The sequence below is a fragment of the Mytilus edulis genome, chromosome 5 (assembly GCF_963676685.1).
Source record: "Mytilus edulis chromosome 5, xbMytEdul2.2, whole genome shotgun sequence".
In the NCBI taxonomy this organism is placed as follows: Eukaryota; Metazoa; Mollusca; class Bivalvia; order Mytilida; family Mytilidae; genus Mytilus; species Mytilus edulis.
The window spans coordinates 21,413,079-21,435,815 of record NC_092348.1 but is presented as its reverse complement, the minus strand read 5'-3'; the positions used below and the strand labels follow the sequence as shown (position 1 = coordinate 21,435,815).

General features: G+C 31.6%; 1 protein-coding gene across 6 annotated transcripts in view; it reads left to right on the top strand.

Moving 5' to 3' along the window:
* The first annotated feature begins 1,789 nt into the window (after positions 1–1,789).
* LOC139523187 (calbindin-32-like) overlaps positions 1,790–22,737 on the top strand; it is a 61,098-nt gene continuing 40,150 nt past the window's right edge. The window contains exons 1-2 of one of the 6 annotated variants that reach the window (XM_071317000.1): positions 1,790–2,468; positions 10,409–10,494. In XM_071317000.1, the coding sequence (XP_071173101.1) occupies positions 2,345–2,468; positions 10,409–10,494 (210 nt within the window). In that variant the 5' untranslated portion in view covers positions 1,790–2,344. The remainder of the gene's footprint in view (positions 2,469–10,408; positions 10,495–22,737) is intronic. The other 5 variants (XM_071317004.1, XM_071317002.1, XM_071317005.1 and 2 more) reach the window with 5 other exon arrangements.

The window sequence follows — 22,737 nt, the reverse complement described above, 5'->3', positions numbered from 1 at the left end:
ATATATGTTTTAATATTAAGACATATTATCAATATCATTATAGAATTAATATAATTTATGTTCTAATATTTATCGGATATGAGTGGATTCCCTTCTCTTTCATGAATGTGACCTACCGAATTAGACTATTTACCGGATTTGATATCACATAAGCAACACGACGAGTTCCACATGTGGAGCAGGATCTGCTTACCCTTCCGGAGCACCTGAGATCACCTCTAGTTTTTGGTGGGGTTCGTGTTGCTTATTCTTTAGTTTTCTATGTTGTGTCATGTGTACTATTGTTTGTCTGTTTGTATTTTTCATTTATAGCCATGGCGTTGTCAGTTTATTTTCGAATTGTGAGTTTGACTGTCCCTTTGGTATCTTTCGTCCCTCTTTTCTCCTCTCCGTTAAAATAGGGAAAAGAAACAATTTCATTCGATACGACTTGTTTTATTCATCTCTATACCAGCTGTTTGATCTATGATATTGTTTTCCCCATATTATCAATAATCAGTAATAACGGATAAATTAAATAAATTGATAATTTTAAATACGTATATATGTAACAAAAAGCCTCAGACAGGTATTGCATAGCTGAAATAAACACTCAAATACTTGACAAGTTTATAAATATTTGTGTTTTTCCCTGATAAATAACAGTAACCTATCACAGTCAGTTCGGTTGACAGCGGTACCGTTTTGTTTGCACTACAGTGAGTACAACAATTTCACTTACTAGTACATTGATTAGTCATGCAGGTTTATATTCAGTTTCAACTGTTGTAAAATAAATTACAACATAAGGTTAATAGTCTACATCGGGTCTTTTTTTATCCTCTTAAAATGAGTTTGCTACAATTAAACGCACACATGGTTTGTTAGTAAGAAAATAGTGTATACAAACATATCCAGTTCCCCGTGCATTGAACATTCTTAAAACGTCAACACAATTGCGTTGGTACCTTATGCTATTATTGAATGCTTATTGGTTTTCAACGCCACTCGCAGGACTGTTGGTAATACACTGACAGTGTTGGAAGAATCCAGAGTGCTGGAGAAAACCACATACCTTCGACAAGAAACTTATGAACATACATGTAGTTAAGTAATATTGGAGTCCATCGCACCTGTCCCGTTCCCTTTAACTCACAACCTCATTGATGACGCCATGCTTGTGATACAGTAGATGAACTGCTTAGACAATTTGACCACCGAGACACATCTTGGTATTTTGTATGAACTGCTTAGACAATTTGACCACCGAGACACATCTTGGTATATTTGTATGAACTGCTTAAACAATTTGGCCACCGAGACACATCTTGGTATATTTGTATGAACTGCTTAGACAATTTGGCCACCGAGACACATCTTGGTATATTTGTATGATCTGCTTAGACAATTTGACCACCGAGACATATCTTGGTATATTTGTATGAACTGCTTAGACAATTTGGCCACCGAGACACATCTTTGTATATTTGTAACAAGATATTTTGTGATGATTTGGAGAATAAATTTTCTTATGGTTAATTTCTAAAGAATTAAAGTTATACCAGCTACAGCATGCCATGAAATACTAGATTGTATCTAAATCCAATTAATTAAGTGTCACGCTAAAAAAGGGAGGAAAACAAGCGTCACGGTAATGGTAATTTGTATAAGATAAGAACTTAGGTACACATTATATAGATCGTTCTACTGCAGCAACCGTCGTCTTATCAATAATTAATAAGTCCAGAATCTTTATAAACTTTATTGAAACATTAAATATATAAATAGTAGATTACCATATGTGTTGATCAATATCGCCGCGGCTTATACATATCTAGTAGATCAATAGTTAAAATATGAAATACCTGAAAACTGCTGGCAGAAAAAACTTGTCGTGATGAAAATGACATTTTTATCAATATCGAGAAATTGTCTGATTTCATTTCGAAAATATGCAAGTGTATAGAACGGTTTAATTGTATTCAAACAGGTGTTTCTATTAACTCAATACATTTGTAATTTAGCTGTGTCACACCTGAGAAATATTTTCTGGAATTATTGGAAAGCGCGCTAAGACGACAATCCACTGTGAAAACGACATCGAATTACGAAAAGTAACATAAGACGTCTTGAGATTAATGACAACGTGTAATATCCACTATCGCTTTTCATCGACCCACAATATCATTGTTAGTTGACAATAAAAATATTGGGAAAAAGTTTGTGGTGTTGCCGCGCCGGAAGTTACTTATGTTGCAATTTTTAATGACACCTGTTACTCAAATAGCAATCTTCAAACGCATGCGTCAAATATTCTGAGAAATCAACCAGTGACTTTTACAAAAGTGTGACAGAACATCAAAACATGGCTGATGCAAACAAAAAGTCAACAAACTTTCTTAGGCAATTTAGAGATTTGAAAACTAGGGAATTTAAACAAATTACAGCCGCACAGTTTATGGATGTTTGGAACCATTATGATGACGATGGTAGGTCTTTTTATTAATTTTTTAAATTAGTTATTTTCAGCCAGTTATAATTATTTGATATCTAAAGTCAATAAAGATGTCTCTGTTCACCTTGCAAATAAATATTGACATATTATATAGGTAACAGTTGGCGAGGACTAATACACATAATGATATGTTCTATGTCAGGGAAAATAGGTTTTATATATATATAAATAAATACAAATCATTACACATATAACACAAAATGAAATTTTTGTATGATTATTTTCTTAATAAAAGTAATATAATCTGTTTTAAGGGTAATCGCATCATCTACTCTTCCAACTAAGTAAAAAACAGAGTTAAAGCGTTATTTCTGGAAACTTTTCATCGACCTGCAGCATATCCCCGGAGTGAAGTATTTATGCCTGCAACTATTCATCAATCTACATGATATAACGAAGAGAACTGTACAGTTTAAACTGCAACTATTCACCAAACCGTCGTGAAATATAGAGTTATCCCTTCAAATTTTATCCAACTGCATAATACCCGTTGTAAAATATAGAGTTTACCCTGCAACTTTTTTTTATGCAACTGCATAATTTACCCATGTGAAATTAAGAGCTAACCTTGCAACTATCAACCAAAATGCATAACACCCCGGTGTAAAACATAGAATCATCCCTGCAATGCTTCATCCAACTGCAAAACATTATTGGGTGTGGAATATGATATAACCTTGCTACTATTTAGCAAACTGCATAATACCCGTGTGTAAAATATAAAGATAATCTGGCAACTTTTTATCCAACTGCATAATACCTCGGTTTGAAATATAGAGTTAGCCTTGCAACGATTCACACAAGCTGCATAACACCCCGGCGTGAAATATAGTCATCCCTGCAACTATTCGTCCAACTGCAAAATATCCCTGGTATGGAATTAAAGTTAACCTTGCAACTATTCATCCGACTGCATAATACCCCGATGTGAAATAAAGAGTTATCTCTTCAACTTTTCATCAAACTCCATAATACCCATATGTGAAATATAGAGTAACCCTTGCAACGATTTATCCAACCGAATAACATCCCCGGTGTGAAGTATAAAGTTATGACTACAAATATATGGAGTTATCCCTGCAACTATTTATCAAATTGCACAAATATGAGTCACTTTCGTCATCAAATAATGATAGATTCATTAGTAAAAGTCTTTCTAACCTTATAATAGCAGATTATACTGCATGGGTTTAAAATAATTTCGCTTTTAGTCGAATCTGATATTTATCAGAAACAACGATGACTTTTTTTTTTTCATAAACCCCTTACAACGATACAACAGAGGTTAAGCTGTTTGATGTAAATGCAATGTTTTATTTAAGCTTATGATGTGATATTTCTAAAGTTTACGAAAATAAATAAAGCTATACGTAAAACAACAGATATTAAATTATATTAACAAATGTATATAGATATAGAAAGATGTGGTGTGAGTGCCAATGAGACAACTCTCCATCCAAATAAACATTTAAAATAAAAGTAAACCATTATAGGTCAATGTACGGCCTGCAACACGGAGCCTTGGCTCACATCGAACAACAAGCTATAAAGGGCCCCAAAATTACTAGTGTAAAACCATTCAAACGGAAAAAACAACGGTCTAATCTATATAAAAAAAAACGAGAAACGAGAAACACATATAAATTACATAAACAAACGACAACTACTGTACACCAGATTCCTGACTTCGGACAGATGCAAACATTTGCAGCGGGATTAAACGTTTTAATGGATCCAAACCTTCCCCCTTTTTCTGAAACAATAGCATAAAACCACACCATAGAAAAAAATACGATAAAATATCAATTGGCAGGCTTAACTCAATCAAAAAAAGTAAATTAATACACTATGAACGAATAAATTTGATCTGTGATATCTGAATGCAAATGCACAGTTAATAACTGATTTAACTTATGGAATCGCCCGATACCAAATCTGCGGGAAATGCTGAAGCGGAATAGAATTAATTCTGACGAACCTGATACGTAATTTAAAGCCTGGCCTATACAAATTAGTGCGAAGTGCATGAACTCTATCAATAATTTATCTTGAAAAATTAATTCGACGCTAGTACTATCCTAAACTTATTTCACAGAAACTGAAAACCTCTTTTTCACCCGTAGTGATAAAAGCTTTGCGTTATTTTTTATTTGTAATATTTATTGAGCAATTTATTATTTTGTATACTACATAATGCTGCTATTGTTGCACACAATATGTGCCTGAGTGTATTAATAAACTTGTCTTGACTAAAAAATAAAATATTAGGGACAAACATTCAAGGCCAAAAAGCAAATAAACAAGTCCAAACAAAGCCATGGCAAGACACCACTGCGAAATATGTAACCCTTCGAAAATATTCACTTTAGAAAGAAAAAAACCCCAAAAAACCCGGTTTTAAAAAATACAGGTAAATTTTGAAGTTTATGCAAATGTAGTAAGAAGAAGTGAAAATTAGAAGATATTCCAAATAATCAAAGCTGGTATATAGACAAGATCCATATAAATATAAAATATCAAAAAAGCATTATAAACAGTATCAATAGGCCGAATTAACAAGAAAATACGATTTGAGTAGTACTCGCATTACTGACAGCTAGTTAAAAGCCAAAAACAATTAATAATAAAAAATCATGCATCAGAGACTAAAATCAACTAAAACACATCCCAGGGATTTAGTATTTTAACGTCATGAACAGTCAGAGAAGACATGACTTGTGCAATGCCAAAAATAAATGTATCGACAGGTAGTAGGATAGTGAGGAGCGACTTCTATAGAGATAAAAAAAAATAACGTGTCTGTGTCTCTATACATCTCGACTCAAAAGAAGATACAATTTAGTTATGTTTTAATTTGCTAATGACAAAATCGATGTTCCTGTATTTGTTATAATTTTATACGCGCTACATTTGCGTGCATGTGTAAAGATTCTCAATTGTATACTAAAAAAAGTAGGTCAGAAAATTTAAACTTCTATAAAAAGCTTTGCTCTTGTGTGTTTGTGATGGTGACGTGAACATACATGTATATGAATTTTTTGTACACATGTTTAAGCTTAAAATGAAGGCACAGAGAATACAACTATTCAGTGAGATATCTTGAGCACCATACAAAGGAAACCTACACTGTAATATTACATCTTAAACACTATATAAAGGAAACTTACCATGCAATGTTACACCTTGAACACAATACAAAGAAAACCTACCCTGAAATATTACATCTTGATAACATAGAACCATACAAGAAAAACATACACAGTAAAGTTACACCTTGAACACCATACAAGGAAACATTCACTGTAAAAATACTCCTTGCACTATGCAAAGGAAACCTACCCTGCATCTTGTATAATTGACATGTATTTTTATTACTGTATGAATTTTGTTTTTAAGCTGTCATGGCTATTTTCTGACTCATTTGGTAACTTTTTAACCGCAATGTATTCAAAATCTACCCAGCAGCTTGCAGGATTTTCCTGAGTTTTATCATTTCTTTGTCGGAATTATCAATAGAACATCACATTACGTTTTATCTATTTTATTTCTTTTATTTTCCTTGACTATTCTTTTGAAATATTTGAAATGATATAATATTGTTTGTTGAAAGCTGTACTTTCATACGCTTTTATCAATGACTTAGTCATACATATTTTTTGTAAATTGATCTACAAAGTTTTTTGTTCAACTTGAATTGACTTGAAAACAAATAAATATTATAAACGTGTATTTTCTGATATATAACTATGATAATATATTGATTTTAAAGTATACAGACTCCGTTATGAATTGTGAAATATTAATCAATTTGTTTTAACTATGTAATCCCATCAAAAAGTTATTAATTTTAAAACAGGTAAATGCTTTAATGAAATTTCTAAATATTTAACAAGCAATTATTATAAAATACCATTAACATTTATTTAGTTTACCTTACGATGTAATCAACAGGAGTTCTATGAAAGCATATCGACAAAGAGTGTAAAGGGTGAAAATCCTATATATATAGTTTTAGTATTCTAATGCTTTTGATCTATGTTTAACCCAAATGTAAAATATGCCCATGAATAGAAAAATAGGATTTCTGAATAAAATATAGATTTTTTGTTTGACAAGAACAAGGGGAAGATGAATTGCTGATGTTGTCATAAATCTAACCAGTTTGGAAGTTTTGTGCTTTAATTACCAGCTGGTTGGTTTGCATTTTTTCTGAATTAAAAAATGAAGAAGGTTTTTTTTATCTAATGTCCAAAAACTTGCTTCAATTGCATCATTTTTTCTGGTAGGTTTGTGAATTTGACTCTAATATGTTTTAAGCTGCTGTCAAATATTAAGCAGCATTTATTAAAAAATAATGTTTGGATCGCTGCTTGATTGTGTTAAAAAGGCACAAACATTCGAAACAATAGTAGGTTACTGATGTTTAAATCTAATAAATCTAAATCAGAGTAACACACAAAAATTAAGGGAATCCTGTGAAATCTAAAAGGGGTCAATCGTCATGCGAATCAAGTCAAATGTCACAATAGGAAATAAGAGTAAATTTTCCGACAAGACGACTTTTCAAGATATATAAGACGGCGAAAACTCGCTATTGATGAAAGACGCAGACAAATAGTATCAATGAACCAACTCGTGATGTTAGTTAACGATTCTATCATCAACTCGTAAAGAAACAGTACACGTTAAAAAAAACTTCCAAATAAATTCTAGTTTGACAAATTCAATAAGACAGTTACCTGTGACAGTTTCTACTGAGCTTAGGATGCGTAAACCACTCTTATGTATCAGGCCAGGTTTATGGAAGGAAAATAGATAGGACGAAGATACTCATCTTTCAAACTTCTTACAAACGTCTTTCATTTGACGAACTAAAATATCATACAACAGAATCAAATCAAAGACAACAGCACTTCTGAAAGATTTGCTTGTTTGATGTAAGAGAAACGTAAATATTGTTTATACCTGAAAAGAAAAGTCGATTTTGTAGCAAAAAGTAAATCAATTTTGATATTAGGAAAACTATAAGATCAAAAGAGATAATGAATGAATACAAGATTTAAACTCATTAATGATTAGGATCGTACTCTGGTTTAATTATATCCGTCTACTTTCTTCTACCATTGAAATTCGAGAATAACGCGTTATGGAGATACTTTGTTTTAACCAGGCGTAAAACAATGCGTGCAGTAAAATAAAACCGGTAACGTATTTCAGTGGTTGTATAGTATTTGATGACCAAACCCCTATCCAGTTGCGTTTATTGGGTACGTTATCTCATCGTCAACTGAAGCCTTCAACACGAAGCAAAAGTTCACATTTCAATGCGACAGTCAATGACACCAATTGTAATAGTTATATTCCTTAAGAAGACATCAGGAACACCCAACCAATAGCAATTTAAAACCAACCAGGGAAGGAAAACGAACAATAGGAAAACGGTTATATCGTTTTATTCAAATTTTTATATAAAATCACCGTTCCCATTAACTGTGTTTTTTATAACTAAGATACAAATATGTTATTGAGGGACCCAGTTAGGATGTATCGTTCTACCATTCATACTTTATCTCTAAACAAAGATACACATTAGCATAAAACAAGAAGTCGAGTTAATCGTGTAATTGCATATTTAGTTAGTGTTTTCACTAAAAATATCGGAAGATTCTCCACGTTTTTACACATGTACAAATTGACTATACTGTTGCATAATAATCTTGCATTTAAAAACGACATAATGTTTTGCTCATTCGACGGAATCAAATTACAATTTACTGTATTTCATAAAGGGTAAACGTGATTCACCTGATGCTTTGAATTATTTTAATCAATATATTAATAGCTGTTCAGTGTAGAAATCCAGCGATATTTTCTATGAATTATGATTTTCGTATCAGAATACAAGAATTTAATGAAATATTTATAACTTGAGAGACAATTCATCTAAGTGATAAAGACAAAGCGTGTATATACTGATTTTGAAGAAAAAAAGAATGCTTTTAGGCAAACAAATTCAATAAAGGCAACAGTAGTATACCGGTGTTCAATAACAAGATCATGTTCTGTAAAATGTTTTAATAAGCAATATATAAAAAGATCACGCATATGGGTTGAGACATGATGAGTAAACTGTTACATTTTTAGTTATTTCACTACGTGTTTTCTCTCCAAAAAAACAATACTTTCTATTGTTTTTACGAAAATCTTTTGGAATTTCTTTGAAATAAGAGTGAACTGCAATGAAATATGTACTTTTGAAATAGGGCCCGTTATATTCTTACCAGTAAATGCTGCTAAATAGTGGACTGACAAGTCTAGTTGTTTTTAAAGTAAAACAGATAGAACTCAAATAAATATTTCATAAATATCCAATACAGTTTTGAAAGATTCGCATCTGTTTAAATAGATAACATAGATAAAAAATGAAACCCAAAGTTTTTAAGGTTTTATAGAAAATGTCCCGTGTTAACTAATTTAGCTGCTATGTTTACCAATAGGTTGTTATAAATCTTATGTACTTCTAAATATCTTATGTTTTGGACTTCCTCAACGGTTTTGCATCGATCACATCTTGTAAAGGTTATTCCAAAATACCAGTCGGTCTCAACATAGGCTTATGATTAAAGCTTTTTTTTTAAAGTCTTTATTTATCAAAGGATTAGCTGTGTTTCTATAGACGTACTTAATAAAAACAAATGAATTAGGAATATACGTCTGACAAAAACAATGCTAATGTACTATCCTTTTTTTACTGTAAAACCAGGTTCAATTTACCAGTTTCTACATTAGAAAATGCCTGTACCAAGTCAAGAATATGACAGTTGTTGTCCATTCGTTTGATGTATTTTATCTCTGATTTTGCCATTTGATTAGGGACTTTCCGTTTTGAATTTTCGTCGGAGCTCCGTATTTTGGTGATTTTACTTTTTACGATATATCACAAGTAGTATAAAAGAAATAGATACACTACATATAGGGTTTGAATTGATAATTTCTAAGTGTTGTTAATGAAAGCTAGTGAATGTTAGTAGTTAACATCAGCTATCTATCAAGAAAAAGCGCATTTGAGAGTGGTTCTGAAATTTCGTTCTTAACATCATGTGAAAAATCTGAACCAGATAATGTTAAGAGTTTGTGTTGTTTTCGTACATATTTTCCTGTTGTAAATTCAGGACTGTGTAGACATTTTTCATTCAGGTTACATGCAAAATAGTACTGTTCGGAAGTTTTTCAGACGATTCAGTATTTCATTTATCTGTAAAAGTTAGTAGCAACTACTGAACGTGTCTTAATTGACTGTAATCGAACTGTCTGAACAGTGCTTAATTTATTGCAGAAGATAAATCTGACAATTGACCAAACTTACCTGGACAAAATTATTTATTGTTCGGTCATTTAAAAGCAAGTCGGATCAAAATATGACATCCCCATTTCAGTGATTATTGATGAATATTTAACCTCATATAACCTAACTTGGTTACATTATAGAAAAGTAGTTGCATGTAATGCGCCTATGCTAGATACTGAAGAATCATAATGCGCTATACATACATATCAACGACAAATTTAGATCCTAACGATCTTTCTACAAAAAAGTCAAACAACAAAAATACATAACATCGAGGTAAATTCAAAAGGGGAAGTCCCTGATCATAAGGCAATATCAAATTCTCAGACACATTAAACAAATGGATACCAATTGTCATATAACTGACTTGGTACAGACATTTGTAGAAAATGTTGGATTGAATCTAGTTCAACTGGGTAGCACAGTAATAAAAAACAATGGACCATCGATATATTTGTCGAGTACAGAGTAAACTTCATATCTTTCCTTCAAATCTAAATTGCTGTACATATACAAGTTTTGAACACAAATACAACAAAGGCTACTGTACAATTTGTATATTTCAGGAAATGGTTACATAGAAGGAAAAGAACTTGATGGGTTCCTTGTAGAACTTGTTACAAGTATTAACAATGAAGATGTCGGTCCTGAGGTAGGAAATCATCATCAACATCTTCATCATCATCATTATTTATATTGTCGTCATCTCCATTTTTGTCGTCGTCGTCATCACCATCATTATTATCATCATCATTTTCATCATTGCTGTAAATCTAAATTATGGCTTCCTTAACGGAGTTTTTCATCGAAACGGTAAAAATGTAAATAAATAATTAGAATCCAAAAATTTTATAAAAGTCAACTGGATGAAACGTTATGAAAATGTTACTTGGTATGGCTAGATAATAAGTTAGTATTTAGAAATTCAAAAAAGGCCACCATTGTCATTGAAACTGGGCGAAAGTTTAGCATTGGCAATATGGGAAAACACATTAAAGCTGCTTTTTCTTAAAGAATATAATACTAAACACATAGAAACTTTATGGGTACAGAACATGTAATAATTCAAAGGGGTATCTGTCTTTGGAGTTTTGAAAATGGTAAACTACAAACATTGCACCAAACTTTATGAAAATTCATAGCTATGTTGACTGGCATGTGCAGAGTTGATGTATGATTTTGGAATTTTCAAAATGGCCGCCGTTACCATGGAAACAGCCAAAGTGTTAAAAATTTCAAACTGCTCCAAACTTTCTGAAATTTTTAATGTTAATATATATCTGTAGATGCGCTCTTTGACTTTGGAATTTTCAAAAGGGCTGCTGCTTGCCTATAAATATCGGAGGGTGCCATCTGTTATTGCTAGCAATTACAAATATAGTTTGTTTTTGTGTTTGTTGTATTTCTGTTGGTATTGTGATTGGTAATCGAGCTACATTGTTTACATATTGGTTTATAAATACTTGATAATAAAAAAATAAGTAGACAAACCGTTCTGTTGCTCAAATGATTGTTTGATATTTGGTATTCAAGACCTTGCAGGTTTAAAATGTCACCAGTATCGGAGCAGAAAATTGGCGAACCACGGGTATGTCAAAGAACGTCTCGAGTGTTCATCGGAGATACCAAGACCTTGTTGAAAAATATTCCGTATCAACTTCATAAATTATACAATATGACCTTGAAGTATAATGTTTAACACGCCGCATTTTTGCGCCTGTCCCTAGTCAGGAGCCTCTGGCCTTTGTTAAAATTATTATTTAAATTTTATTTTCTTGTGTAAAATTTGGAAATTAGTATGGCGTTCATTATCACTGAACTAGTATATATTTGTTTAGGGGCCAGCTGAAGGACGCCTCCGGGTGCGGGAATTTCTCGCTACATTGAAGACCTATTGGTGACCTTCTGCTGTTATTTTTTCTGTGGTCGAGTTGTTGTCTCTTTGACACATTCCCCATTTCCATTCTCAATTTTATTCATGGTTTTGACGTTATGTATCTTCCTAATAATAAGTTGTTCTATTTTATTTGTCTTTTTTTTAATCGTCGCTTTACTGTTGACGTAGATCGGTACTTGTACATCCTGTAATAGTGTTGTCATACAATGACATTTTTGTATTCACGTCTTTCGGTTTTGCTAATTTGGTTTGTCTACATGGCTTATTTTGCTTTGCTGACATAATTAAGATTATAACACAATTTTGACTGTTGTACCCCTGATTTTATCTGTTTATGTCCTTGTTTTGTTCACACATCGTTGTCAAAATAATCCAATTTATGCGAATGTCATACAAGCGAGAGGTTTGGCTTGTTTTAAAACCAGGGTTTATCCTTCATTTTTTATATAAGAACATGTACGTACCAAGTCAGGAATATGACAGTTTTTATCCATTCGTTTGAAATGTTTGGGCTGTTAATTTTGACATTTTCATTAGGGACTTTCCGTTTAGAATTTTGCTTGGAGTACGGTTTATTTGTTATTTTAATTTATTACAATGTAAAAAAAAAACAACAAAAAACTGAAAGCACATTTGCCACCGGATATAATCATGCCATCTTTTTAATGGGATTTAGAGTCCTTTCATGTACTCTGTGCAAGCCAAAGCGATCATATAAAATCAAAATTAAATTGCCATATCGTGATGCTGATGACAAGAAATGTATAATGAAGACAATACAATCAAAATAGTTTGCGAGAATCTGCACTAATTAGTGATAATATCTGAACTTTTACCACAAAACAATATCATATTATAGTAGACCTATTATAAAGGTTTGTGAAGTGTTATCGTGTGCAAAAACAAAATAGATGCGATGCTTCTACATACAATAGATACAAACTGGTTCTAGAATCCATATTTGATAGTATTAGTGACATGTGATCTGATATAATGATTAATATATGCTCAATAGGGGACAATAATCATGTTCAGGTATCACGGATCTCTTTGCATTAACTTTCATATAATAATCATCCTCAATACGTTCATGATTTATCTAGGAAGAACCCATATAATTGATATACACGACGTGTTAGAATGGCATCTTTTGAAGTACATGTTTTTGTATCAATAATATCAGATGATTTTTTTAATCATGCCTGTAACATATTCTCTTGTTATAAGTAAATATGCTTATAGTTGAGATGTAAAAAATAATAAAATTGTACGAAGATTTTATTTCTGCATAGACGATTTTACTATGATTCCCTGAAATAATGCGTACATGTATATTTCAGCTAAGTTTTAAACAAAAATTGCTCAATTTTTAGATACTAATTGGTTTTGGGTTGAATATGACAATTAGAAATCATTGAGCTAAGAAGCAGAATATTTGCTTGATCATAAACGGTAAACCAGTGACTGAAAAAGAAACAGCACTGTGTTGATTTCATCCTTCATGTTCATGGTACATTAATTAAGATGCATGTTTAAATACCGATAGTCAGGATTGATCCTGTAAACCCTCTTCCCTTTAACCCTCACATTTGAAAAAATAGAAATACTTGTATTGACTTAACAAAACAAACACAAACAATCGTAATATTGAGCCACATACATCAATACAAATTAATGTGGAGTACGCGTAAATGCGTTAGAGACAAAATGACATAAATAACCTAGGTACATCTGGATGTAACCGGTTATTGAACAATGTTTTATAGTCGTAAACATTATTTTAAAACCGTTCCGTAAAAAAACTAAAGCTTTCTGTAGAGAACGTCCAAGATTGTGGCATTGCTATAGAGCTAAAACCCGTTCTATCAATCTTGACACTTTTAGGAATCAAAGAACTGCTTTATTCGTAGAGAGATAATTGCCTAGTTCTTTTAAACAATAATGATAAGTCAATCGATACCGGCTAAGAACTTTCCTCAAAAGTCATTCTAATTATGGACACCATTAAGTGTGCTTGTTGCTATATTGTACAATAATTACTAAGGCTGTTTGTTAAAGGTTAACGACACAGCTCAAATTTCAACTTCAATATGGTTCTTGTGGGGATAGTTAAGTTAGTTATTAGCTCCAGGAAAATTGGAATGGGATTTATATTTTATTTTTAAAAAGGATGAACAATAAAACAAATATCAAATTCCTATTGAAATAAAATGTATTTATGTTATGTTGAGTAATTATTCTGGTTCTTCAATAAAATGATGGACGTTTATATGATATGTACGATAATAGTACTTTATATAGTGCTTGCTTTGTATGGCATTCGGTAGACTCTCAAAAGATGAACGGCTTCTGTGGTTAACAGTGTGGGGAACTAGCTTTTTGCTATATAAAGTTAAGAAGATGTGGTGGTATTGTCCATGACACAAATTCCTACTAGAGAACAAATGACGTCGTAAGGCCTTCAACATCGGACAAAATCAATACCCCATAGCAAGCTATAAAAGTCCGCAAAATGACAAATAAAAAATAATTTAAAGGAGAAACCCAAAGGCTTGATTAATGTGTCTCACAAACTAAAAACCTTAGTATAAAATGTGAAATTGCGGGTATATTCTGCTGCATCCGTACAAACATATCAATATGGCAGGCCGCAAATTCAATGGTTAATTATAGTCCATTGTACTTTTTCGAATTCTATTGTTCAGGAACTATGTTATTTTAATTAGTTTTATATGTCATTTTTCTAGTCATTAGTCCACTAAAAGATTCTTGTAAGCCTATAAAATATAATCTTTATATGTGCATCGCTATAACATAACCCTTGGTAGATATAGTTATAGTTGTCAATACGGAAAAAATGGTTAGTTAAGACCGTTTTAGTGCTTGTATATATAATGATAGCAGATATGTCTACTTCGTGGTGTCTTTCTTAAATTCATTCACTACATTTCTGGACCCACACCAACTGAGAGCTTTAGAAATGATATACTGTCTATTCATGCTGACCATATATAAGTTTTGACTTCTAAGAGCTACTCAGTGTTGTTTGGTTGATGTTGCATTGCTTTATAACATCCAACATATCCTTTTACTGGTATCTAAATTTTAACAACAATAACATTTCAAAACACTGGCGAATTGCTATTTTAATTTTGTGGAAATATGATCGTTTACTAATGTAGAAACATTATATATAACAAATGTAGAAATATGATCCGAACATAAACATACTATTTCACTATGTTGGAATAAAATGCTCTGTAAATGTTAAAATTGCTTTTGTTTCAATTCGCGTATTTTGAAATTGGAAATACAATCATAAAAACGAATAATTTAAAATGTGTTCTGCAATTGACGCCTTTCTTTTTAGAAATCATTTATCATGACTTTTGTCACATTATGATTTTAGAAACAGTCAAAGGACATTTAATGGATCATACCGTCGTCATCAGAGTGCTAAAAGTTACTTAAAAACCTCCTGCGGGGATTAATATATAACCAAAAGGAAATACATATGTCTCTTTTGGTGATATTTAATTGTCGTACGTGAGAACCTCGTTACAACGTTAAGGATTAAAGTACATTTAATATTATTTTTTAACAAGCCAAGAAATCAACAGCTGAAAAGATAACAAAAATTGTTAGTCAAAAATGTTCATTGCAAATGTGTTCCACTACATTAGAATTAATACGCATTGTTTTAGTATATTGAATTTAATCGATTTTATATTGAAACAAAGGTTAAATTGAATATTTTGTTAGAGATACGTGTGATGGATACTGAATAATTGATGTGTGAGAATTATTTTTCTCCTTTATGAACAGTCTTACAGCACGATTTTTAATAATTATCAATATTTATAATTCTAAAGCACAAATTGGTAAATTTCTATGCATATCTTTTAAGGGAATTAGCTACGGGATGTATATATAAGGCAAAAGTCCTATATCGATTGAGAGAAAACGAATCCGGGTAACAAACTAAAACCGAGGGAAACACATTAACTATAAAAGGAAAACAACGAAAAAGAGAAACACTGAAATGCAACATAAAACATACGACAATACAACATACATAAAAAGGAACTGTTAGATAACAACTGCCTTATTCCTGACTTGGTACAGGACATTTCAAGAAAGAAATGGTAGTTGACGTCCTGACTTAGATACACACGATTTGCTGATGCATATTAAATATATCGCGTTTATACATTGTAAATTGCTTAGTCAAAAGCTCTAACTGTCATTTTCTTGACTTGCCTAAGGCATTTTCTTAAGTAGAAGATAAATGACAAAACCTTATTTTAAAGCTAGCTTAACTTCTCACTTGTACGAATGTGGCATTCAATTCCATTATATTGACAACGATGTGTGAACAAAAAAACCGGAAATAATAGGTAAAAATGTCAAAAATAGGGATACAGAAGTCAACATTGCGTTATAATTTCAATCACTATAATACAAACAAATTGGTCAACAAAGAAACAGGAAAAGGAACACAGACAAACACATAAGCAAAAACGAAAGACAGGAATACAAATATTTACCATAGCACAATAACACAGTGACGGGATGTAATAGTACTGCGCCACGTCAAATGAATATGACCACAAATAGAATAAACAGTACAGGTATATTCACAAAGACAAATAAAAGAATGCTTGGATACGTTTTTAAGATAATACACAGTGTTTAAGTACGCTTGACAACTAGAAATTAAATAATGCCTAAAACTTAAATCATGACGAGCCTATCAAAGAGTTAATTGAAGGCATTTAAAAAAAAGACTTACCGTAAACTTGAAAAGGTATAAACAACCTAGCTACCCGGTAGATAAAGACATTCAAATCCATAGATCGAAAATAAACTGGCAACGCCATAGCTAAAAAAAGAAAAGGAATCACAGACAAATAATCGTACGCCAGACACAACATACAAATGTAGAAAACTAAAAACTAAGCAACACGAATTCCACCAAAAACTGGGGGTGATCTAATGTGCTCCCACATGAGGCACCCGTCAATTTAACTGTGGCATATCTGTCCACCAAGAACGGTATATACTCAGTGCTGTTTATTACTTTTATAAATTTTGTTTGCCCAGATAGCTTTTCTGGATTTAACTTCATCATCCAGCCAAATTTCGATAAACAAAAGATTTGGTCACAGTGTGATGATTCTTTCTGAATTTATCCATCGAGAATTTAAGAAAAGTTGTACAAAAATAAAACATAAATTTGACACAAAATGTTATCATTTTTTTAAAATGAAAATATATAGAAGTAAGAATTCAATTAACTTAGTAGCATTTTCTCTATTTGTCATTTTTGTGTCTCCTGACCTGATACTACTAATTCATCATTTTAACACTTATTTGCTTTGGCGTAATATAAAAAAATAATTTCTCAGTCATTTTTTCAATCCCCTTATTCGGATAATGTAATTTAATAATCGGAGTTATCCTTAGTATTAACATGTTTATTCTATTGTAAACACCGAGAAATGAAATTTTTATTGCATGCTGATTTGTAATTTTACAGATTACAGATTTACCATTTTTTTCAGGTGAAATCCGATATTCTCGATTGATTTTTACCTAGCATTTGTTAATGAAATCTGTTGCATTGCTTTATTGTCATACACGAAATGATGCTTTGAACTAAATGACATGATTTAAACAATCAAATTCTTCAGAATATTTTACAAGGAAGACGGGCAACTATTTTTTGTCAGACATTTCGTGGTATAATAAGCAGAATTTTAACCCCCAAAAAAGAAGAATTTTAACAATGATAAATTAAAAAAAAAATAATCAAGAAATTTCAATGAAGACCGATCAATAATGAAATAGTAAATGTAGAAATAAGATATGTTTGAATATATCATTGGAAGGAATTTATATGATTTCTATAAAAAAAAAACACCAAATGATTCGTATTGACAAAAGTTACAGATTATCACCAACCTTTAGATAAGACAATTTTTGCAAGTTCAAGACGCTTTACACATTTCAAATACGATATAAGTAGTTACTAACTAAAATGGTTCTCATTGGCTCATTGTCATCGACATAAAAAAGTGGATCAATAAGACATGGCTATTGACTTAAGATAGTCGTGAAAATGAATGAAAAGTTTCAGGCAACTTTGACACCATGTCTTCTTTACAAATGACACGACTGAATAGGTGTATATAAAATGTATACGAATGACAACAGCCCGTCTTCCTGTTAATTATACATGACTTTGGCTACGTTAACGTATATGCGTTCAATTAACTCATTAGAATTTAAAAGATAAAATAGGCTTTGTAGGAAAGAAGGAACAGACTGAAGTTAATCAGCACATTAATGTGAATTTATCAGCCAATACTATATACAAAGCTGTAACGTTGATTTATAGTTTTTCTAATGGAATACAAAAAAGGCATTTATTGGACCAAATTAAATCTGCTGGATATGCCTCCATATTGTAAAGAAATCAACTAAGCTCACTGTTCCTTAAAAGAACGTCAACCGTCAAAGACCTTAAAGAAGTTTTTGTTACACTCCAACAATAGGTAATACCGACTAGATTCATAGCAGGTTTTATTCAGTTTTATTGGAAACGTGTACATCTACAGTATGTTCTTTTGTATTTGTAGAAGATATGGAAATACTTAAATCCCAGTTTTCAGTATATCAGCACACTGGTACAAGGACACAGTTATCGTCATTTGGTTTTCATTGTCTACGAATATAGTTCTTAGTGTGAACAGTGTTATAACTTGCACTTTTTTATACACTTTCCCAATTTATTTCCTGATATACAATGCATGAAATATTAAGAAGAGGGATAAAATTACATGGTTAAACAAATTTGGGTGCTGAAGCTTTATGTTAAGAAGTGATTTGGTCAGTTAAAAAACTTTAAAAATTAGTTCGTCTAAAGCTGTAAAACTGAATTGTAACTCCCCATACACACAGAGTTGTCAATATTTTAAGTTAAAGCTGATATTAGTTTCTATAATTTTGATATTATTTGTCTTAATAGTAGAACAATACACTGTAAAAACCTTTTTGAGATAGAGCAGATGCGATTTTTTTAATTTGAATTTATTGTCTAAACGAAATGCACTACGAAATAACTGTGTTCTCGGGCCTACTAGGATTGTCATCAAATAAAGATCAGTGTGTTTGCTTCTTTGTGCAAACCAAACATATTCCGAGAGTATTTCGTTTTTATTTCTTAACTCTCGATAGTGGAACTCTCTGAAAATTTTGTAATTACCTTCTAATGATATGACAGTACAGATAAGAAAGCCATTAACATTACTTCAGAATGTTCAATACGATAATCAACAACTTGCACTAAGATTGCAGTATAAATGTGGTCGCTGATGACAAAAAAATTATGACAAAGCAATTTGAGAATGATATTTCGGTCCGCTGTTAAAATGAAGCCGTTCGGTCTTATGTTTTTTAACAATAAGACCACATTGCTCATATATTGAGCTTCGCATTTTTATTTACAACATACAATGGCGTTAGTTTTCATTCTCAACTTCGGAAGCGACATAACATTAGTTTAAAGGTTTTAATAGATAAAAATAGACAATTCAGTATTGAGTCAAGTACTTTTGAACTGTAAATGTTTTAATTCTTTTACTAAAATGAAACCAATTTTTGAATTAAAAGATATGTTTGCAGTTTTAGGTAATACATTTTTGGATCTTATATGTCTGAATAAGTGAAAAAAAAAACCCTCATCAAATATACCAGGGTTACAATTGTGTACATCAGACGCACGTGTCGACTACAAAAGACTCGTCATTCACTTCCCGTAAAGCAAAATACTAATATTGTTGCATGTATAGCTGATTGTGGAAGGTTGTAATGAGGTCGTTTAAAGGCTGACACCAGAGTCCTTAAGTGTATGGTTGATAGTTGTCTCAATCGAACCATATCTGGATACGAAAATTATGAGTCCCATTTATTGACAATCCTCATATATTTTTCTTTGCAACTGCTTTGAACTACGGACTGACTTTGAACATTAAAGATATCCACAATTATTTACAAATGGCAACCGCCTTTAATGATACATGCATAGGTATTGAAAGTTATCCTTTATATGATGTTTTTCATGTTTATGTTGTTTATATTAACTTGTTGATAAAATCTACACTTGTTTATGGTTTACTGTTTCCAGTTCAACGCAGGAAGTGTTTTGTCTTACTTGAGTAGTACCCCCTTAAATTTACAAAAAAACACATTGACAAGTGTGGTAGAACAATAACTTATGCCATATTGACTAACAGGTAGTAATTGACGTTTGTAACTTCCCCCATCTCCGAATGCCATAAAGAAATTAGTATGGCAATTATAGAGAAAAGGAAGTAAAGCAAACAGCCTTTCAGAGCTACCGTTGGACAATATCCTTGAAACTGAAGCTTTTCATCAAGTGTTTTTTATTGATTTACAATAGAAGATCGATTAATCTTTTCATATTCAAGTAGCTATGTAAAAGGTTTAATCCGACTTTCTTTGATGGTTTTATGTTAGACTATATTAGCCGAATGGCAACGGCGACTTTAACATCGTTTACATTAAAACACCTTTCATTTGATAAAGCTCGTCGCCTGTCTGATTAACCTACTTAAATTCAAAGAGACAAATTGATTTTAACTGTAAAGCACAAAGACTTTTCTATTTGAGAAATGGCGTACTTTTATTTCTACAAAATGATTGAAGGTCGAAAAAATATAAATAGGATAAATAGGACAAGCAATAAAAAAGGTCAGTGACTTATAAACCTCGGATCCCTACCAATATTTGTTAACTGTATTTCTGCTGTTAAGAACACAAAACTATATAATATAAGGATTACGATTTTGAAGACAAATCTTTTGAAGACTGTTGAATTCTTTTCACTAAGTATCTTGATTCGGGTTAATATTGAACATGATACATTTGATGAACACATATTCAGTCATAAAACATATAAAATTGAGAATGGAAATGGGGAATGTGTCAAAGAGACAACAACCCGACCATAGAAAAAAAACAACAGCAGAAGGTCACCAACAGGTCTTCAATGTAGCGAGAAATTACCGCACCCGGAGGCGTCCCTCAGCTGGCCCCTAAACAAATATATACTAGGTCAGTGATAATGAACGCCATACTAATTTTAAAATTTTACACAAGAAACTAAAATTAAAATAATACAAGACTAACAAAGGCCAGAGGCTCCTGACTTGGGACAGGCGCAAAAATGCGGCAGGGTTAAACATGTATATGAGATCTCAACCTTCCCTTATACCTCTAGCCAATGTAGAAAAGTAAACGCATAACAATACGTACATTTAAAATTCAGTTCAAGAGAAGTCCGAGTCTGATGTCAGAAGATGTAACCAAAGAAAAAATAAACAAAATGACAATAATACATACATAATGAATACTAGTTACTTAATAAGACATAGAAAAATTGGTCTAATACACGAAAGAGATACGCAAGTAAACACTTAGAAACACATAGGATATATTTTTAAATAGAAATGAGGAAAAGTATGTAATTTTAATAAATATTTATAACGGGAAATGGGGTCATATTGTAGAACTCTACAAATATACATGAAATAATACCTGCTTGTCTTAAAAAAAACCCACATTGCAATTATCTTGCTTCTTGTTCTAATGGCTTCCAATATGTATTAAAATCTACATTCAAAACGTTAAACCCTGGTCAACAACTAGTTATTTCTATGATTTGTTTTGTTTCTCCTTATTTTATTGATATTATTAACAACAATGGCCACTAACCATAAATGATTAATAAATAAATTGCATTGTGCAACCACATTGTGAATGCAATTAAAACTTAGCATGAATTCGCATAATTTGTCTAATTAATATGTGGTTATATGAAAAGTTGATTCTAACAAGGTAGCCATTATGTGGAGTGTTCGCAATTGTAATATTTCAAAAGTAGTCTCTTCATTTGTTTTACGAGCACCATTATGTTATGCAATACCGCTTATATAACCCAGAATATCTTTCATCTCCCTTTGTCACAATCTATTTTAAGGTGGTACCTAACACTACAGGGAGAAAACTCTGTAAAGTCAGCTAAACGTTTTAATTACGTTGTGTTGTAAAAGGAATGTTAAGCTTGGCAATGATCAAAATTGGTGTTTGTTAAACTGCTATATAACCAGTGTAATTTTCGTTAAAGGGTCAAAGTAAATACTTTGACGAAATTTTATGAAAATTAAACGAGCCAAATAAATTTTAGTGAAAGTGTTGGGTAACACCTTAATCGTCGATGCGACACCACAGAAATGAAACTGTTTTATTTTTTAATTGTTTTTTGGACTATCTGTTAGTGTACTATTGTATGACAATGTTTTTTAGTATGATTTTGATTACCTTGTAGTGTTTCTATTTTATGTAACGACGACGTTGTGTGTAATAGTTTATGCATTTTATGATACATCCGATTAACAGAAAACACTATTGTATCATTTAACCAAGTCTTGTTACAATTCACCTTTTAAATCCTTTTAGAATAGAAGTATCTTGCTTGCATGTTTGACAATCAGCTTAAGTATTTACGCAACAGTAAGATCCATGCTTGTTATGGTCCACATTAGAGAAAGCTGAATGGTATTTTTAATTGATTAATAATCCGAGGTTGGTAGCAATTTGCTCTTTCACAATACATGTTTTCGGGGTCGATATTTTAAAATTAAACAAGGTTGGCGGATTTTGAGGGCGGTTAGGATCTTACTAATTAAGGAGTATTGATAAATTGTTTATGACAAAGTCTGCAAAAATTGGTTCATTAAAATAGTGTATCATGATATTTTTTTTTATATTATCAAGTCATTTTTATTTTGGTTAAGGCAGTAGGATTTTCTTCATTGTAATTATGATTTCATGTCAGTCTAATAAATTTAATAAGGTGCAAACATATATCAATTTAACAAAAAAATTAAATACATATTGGTTTTTCATATGATT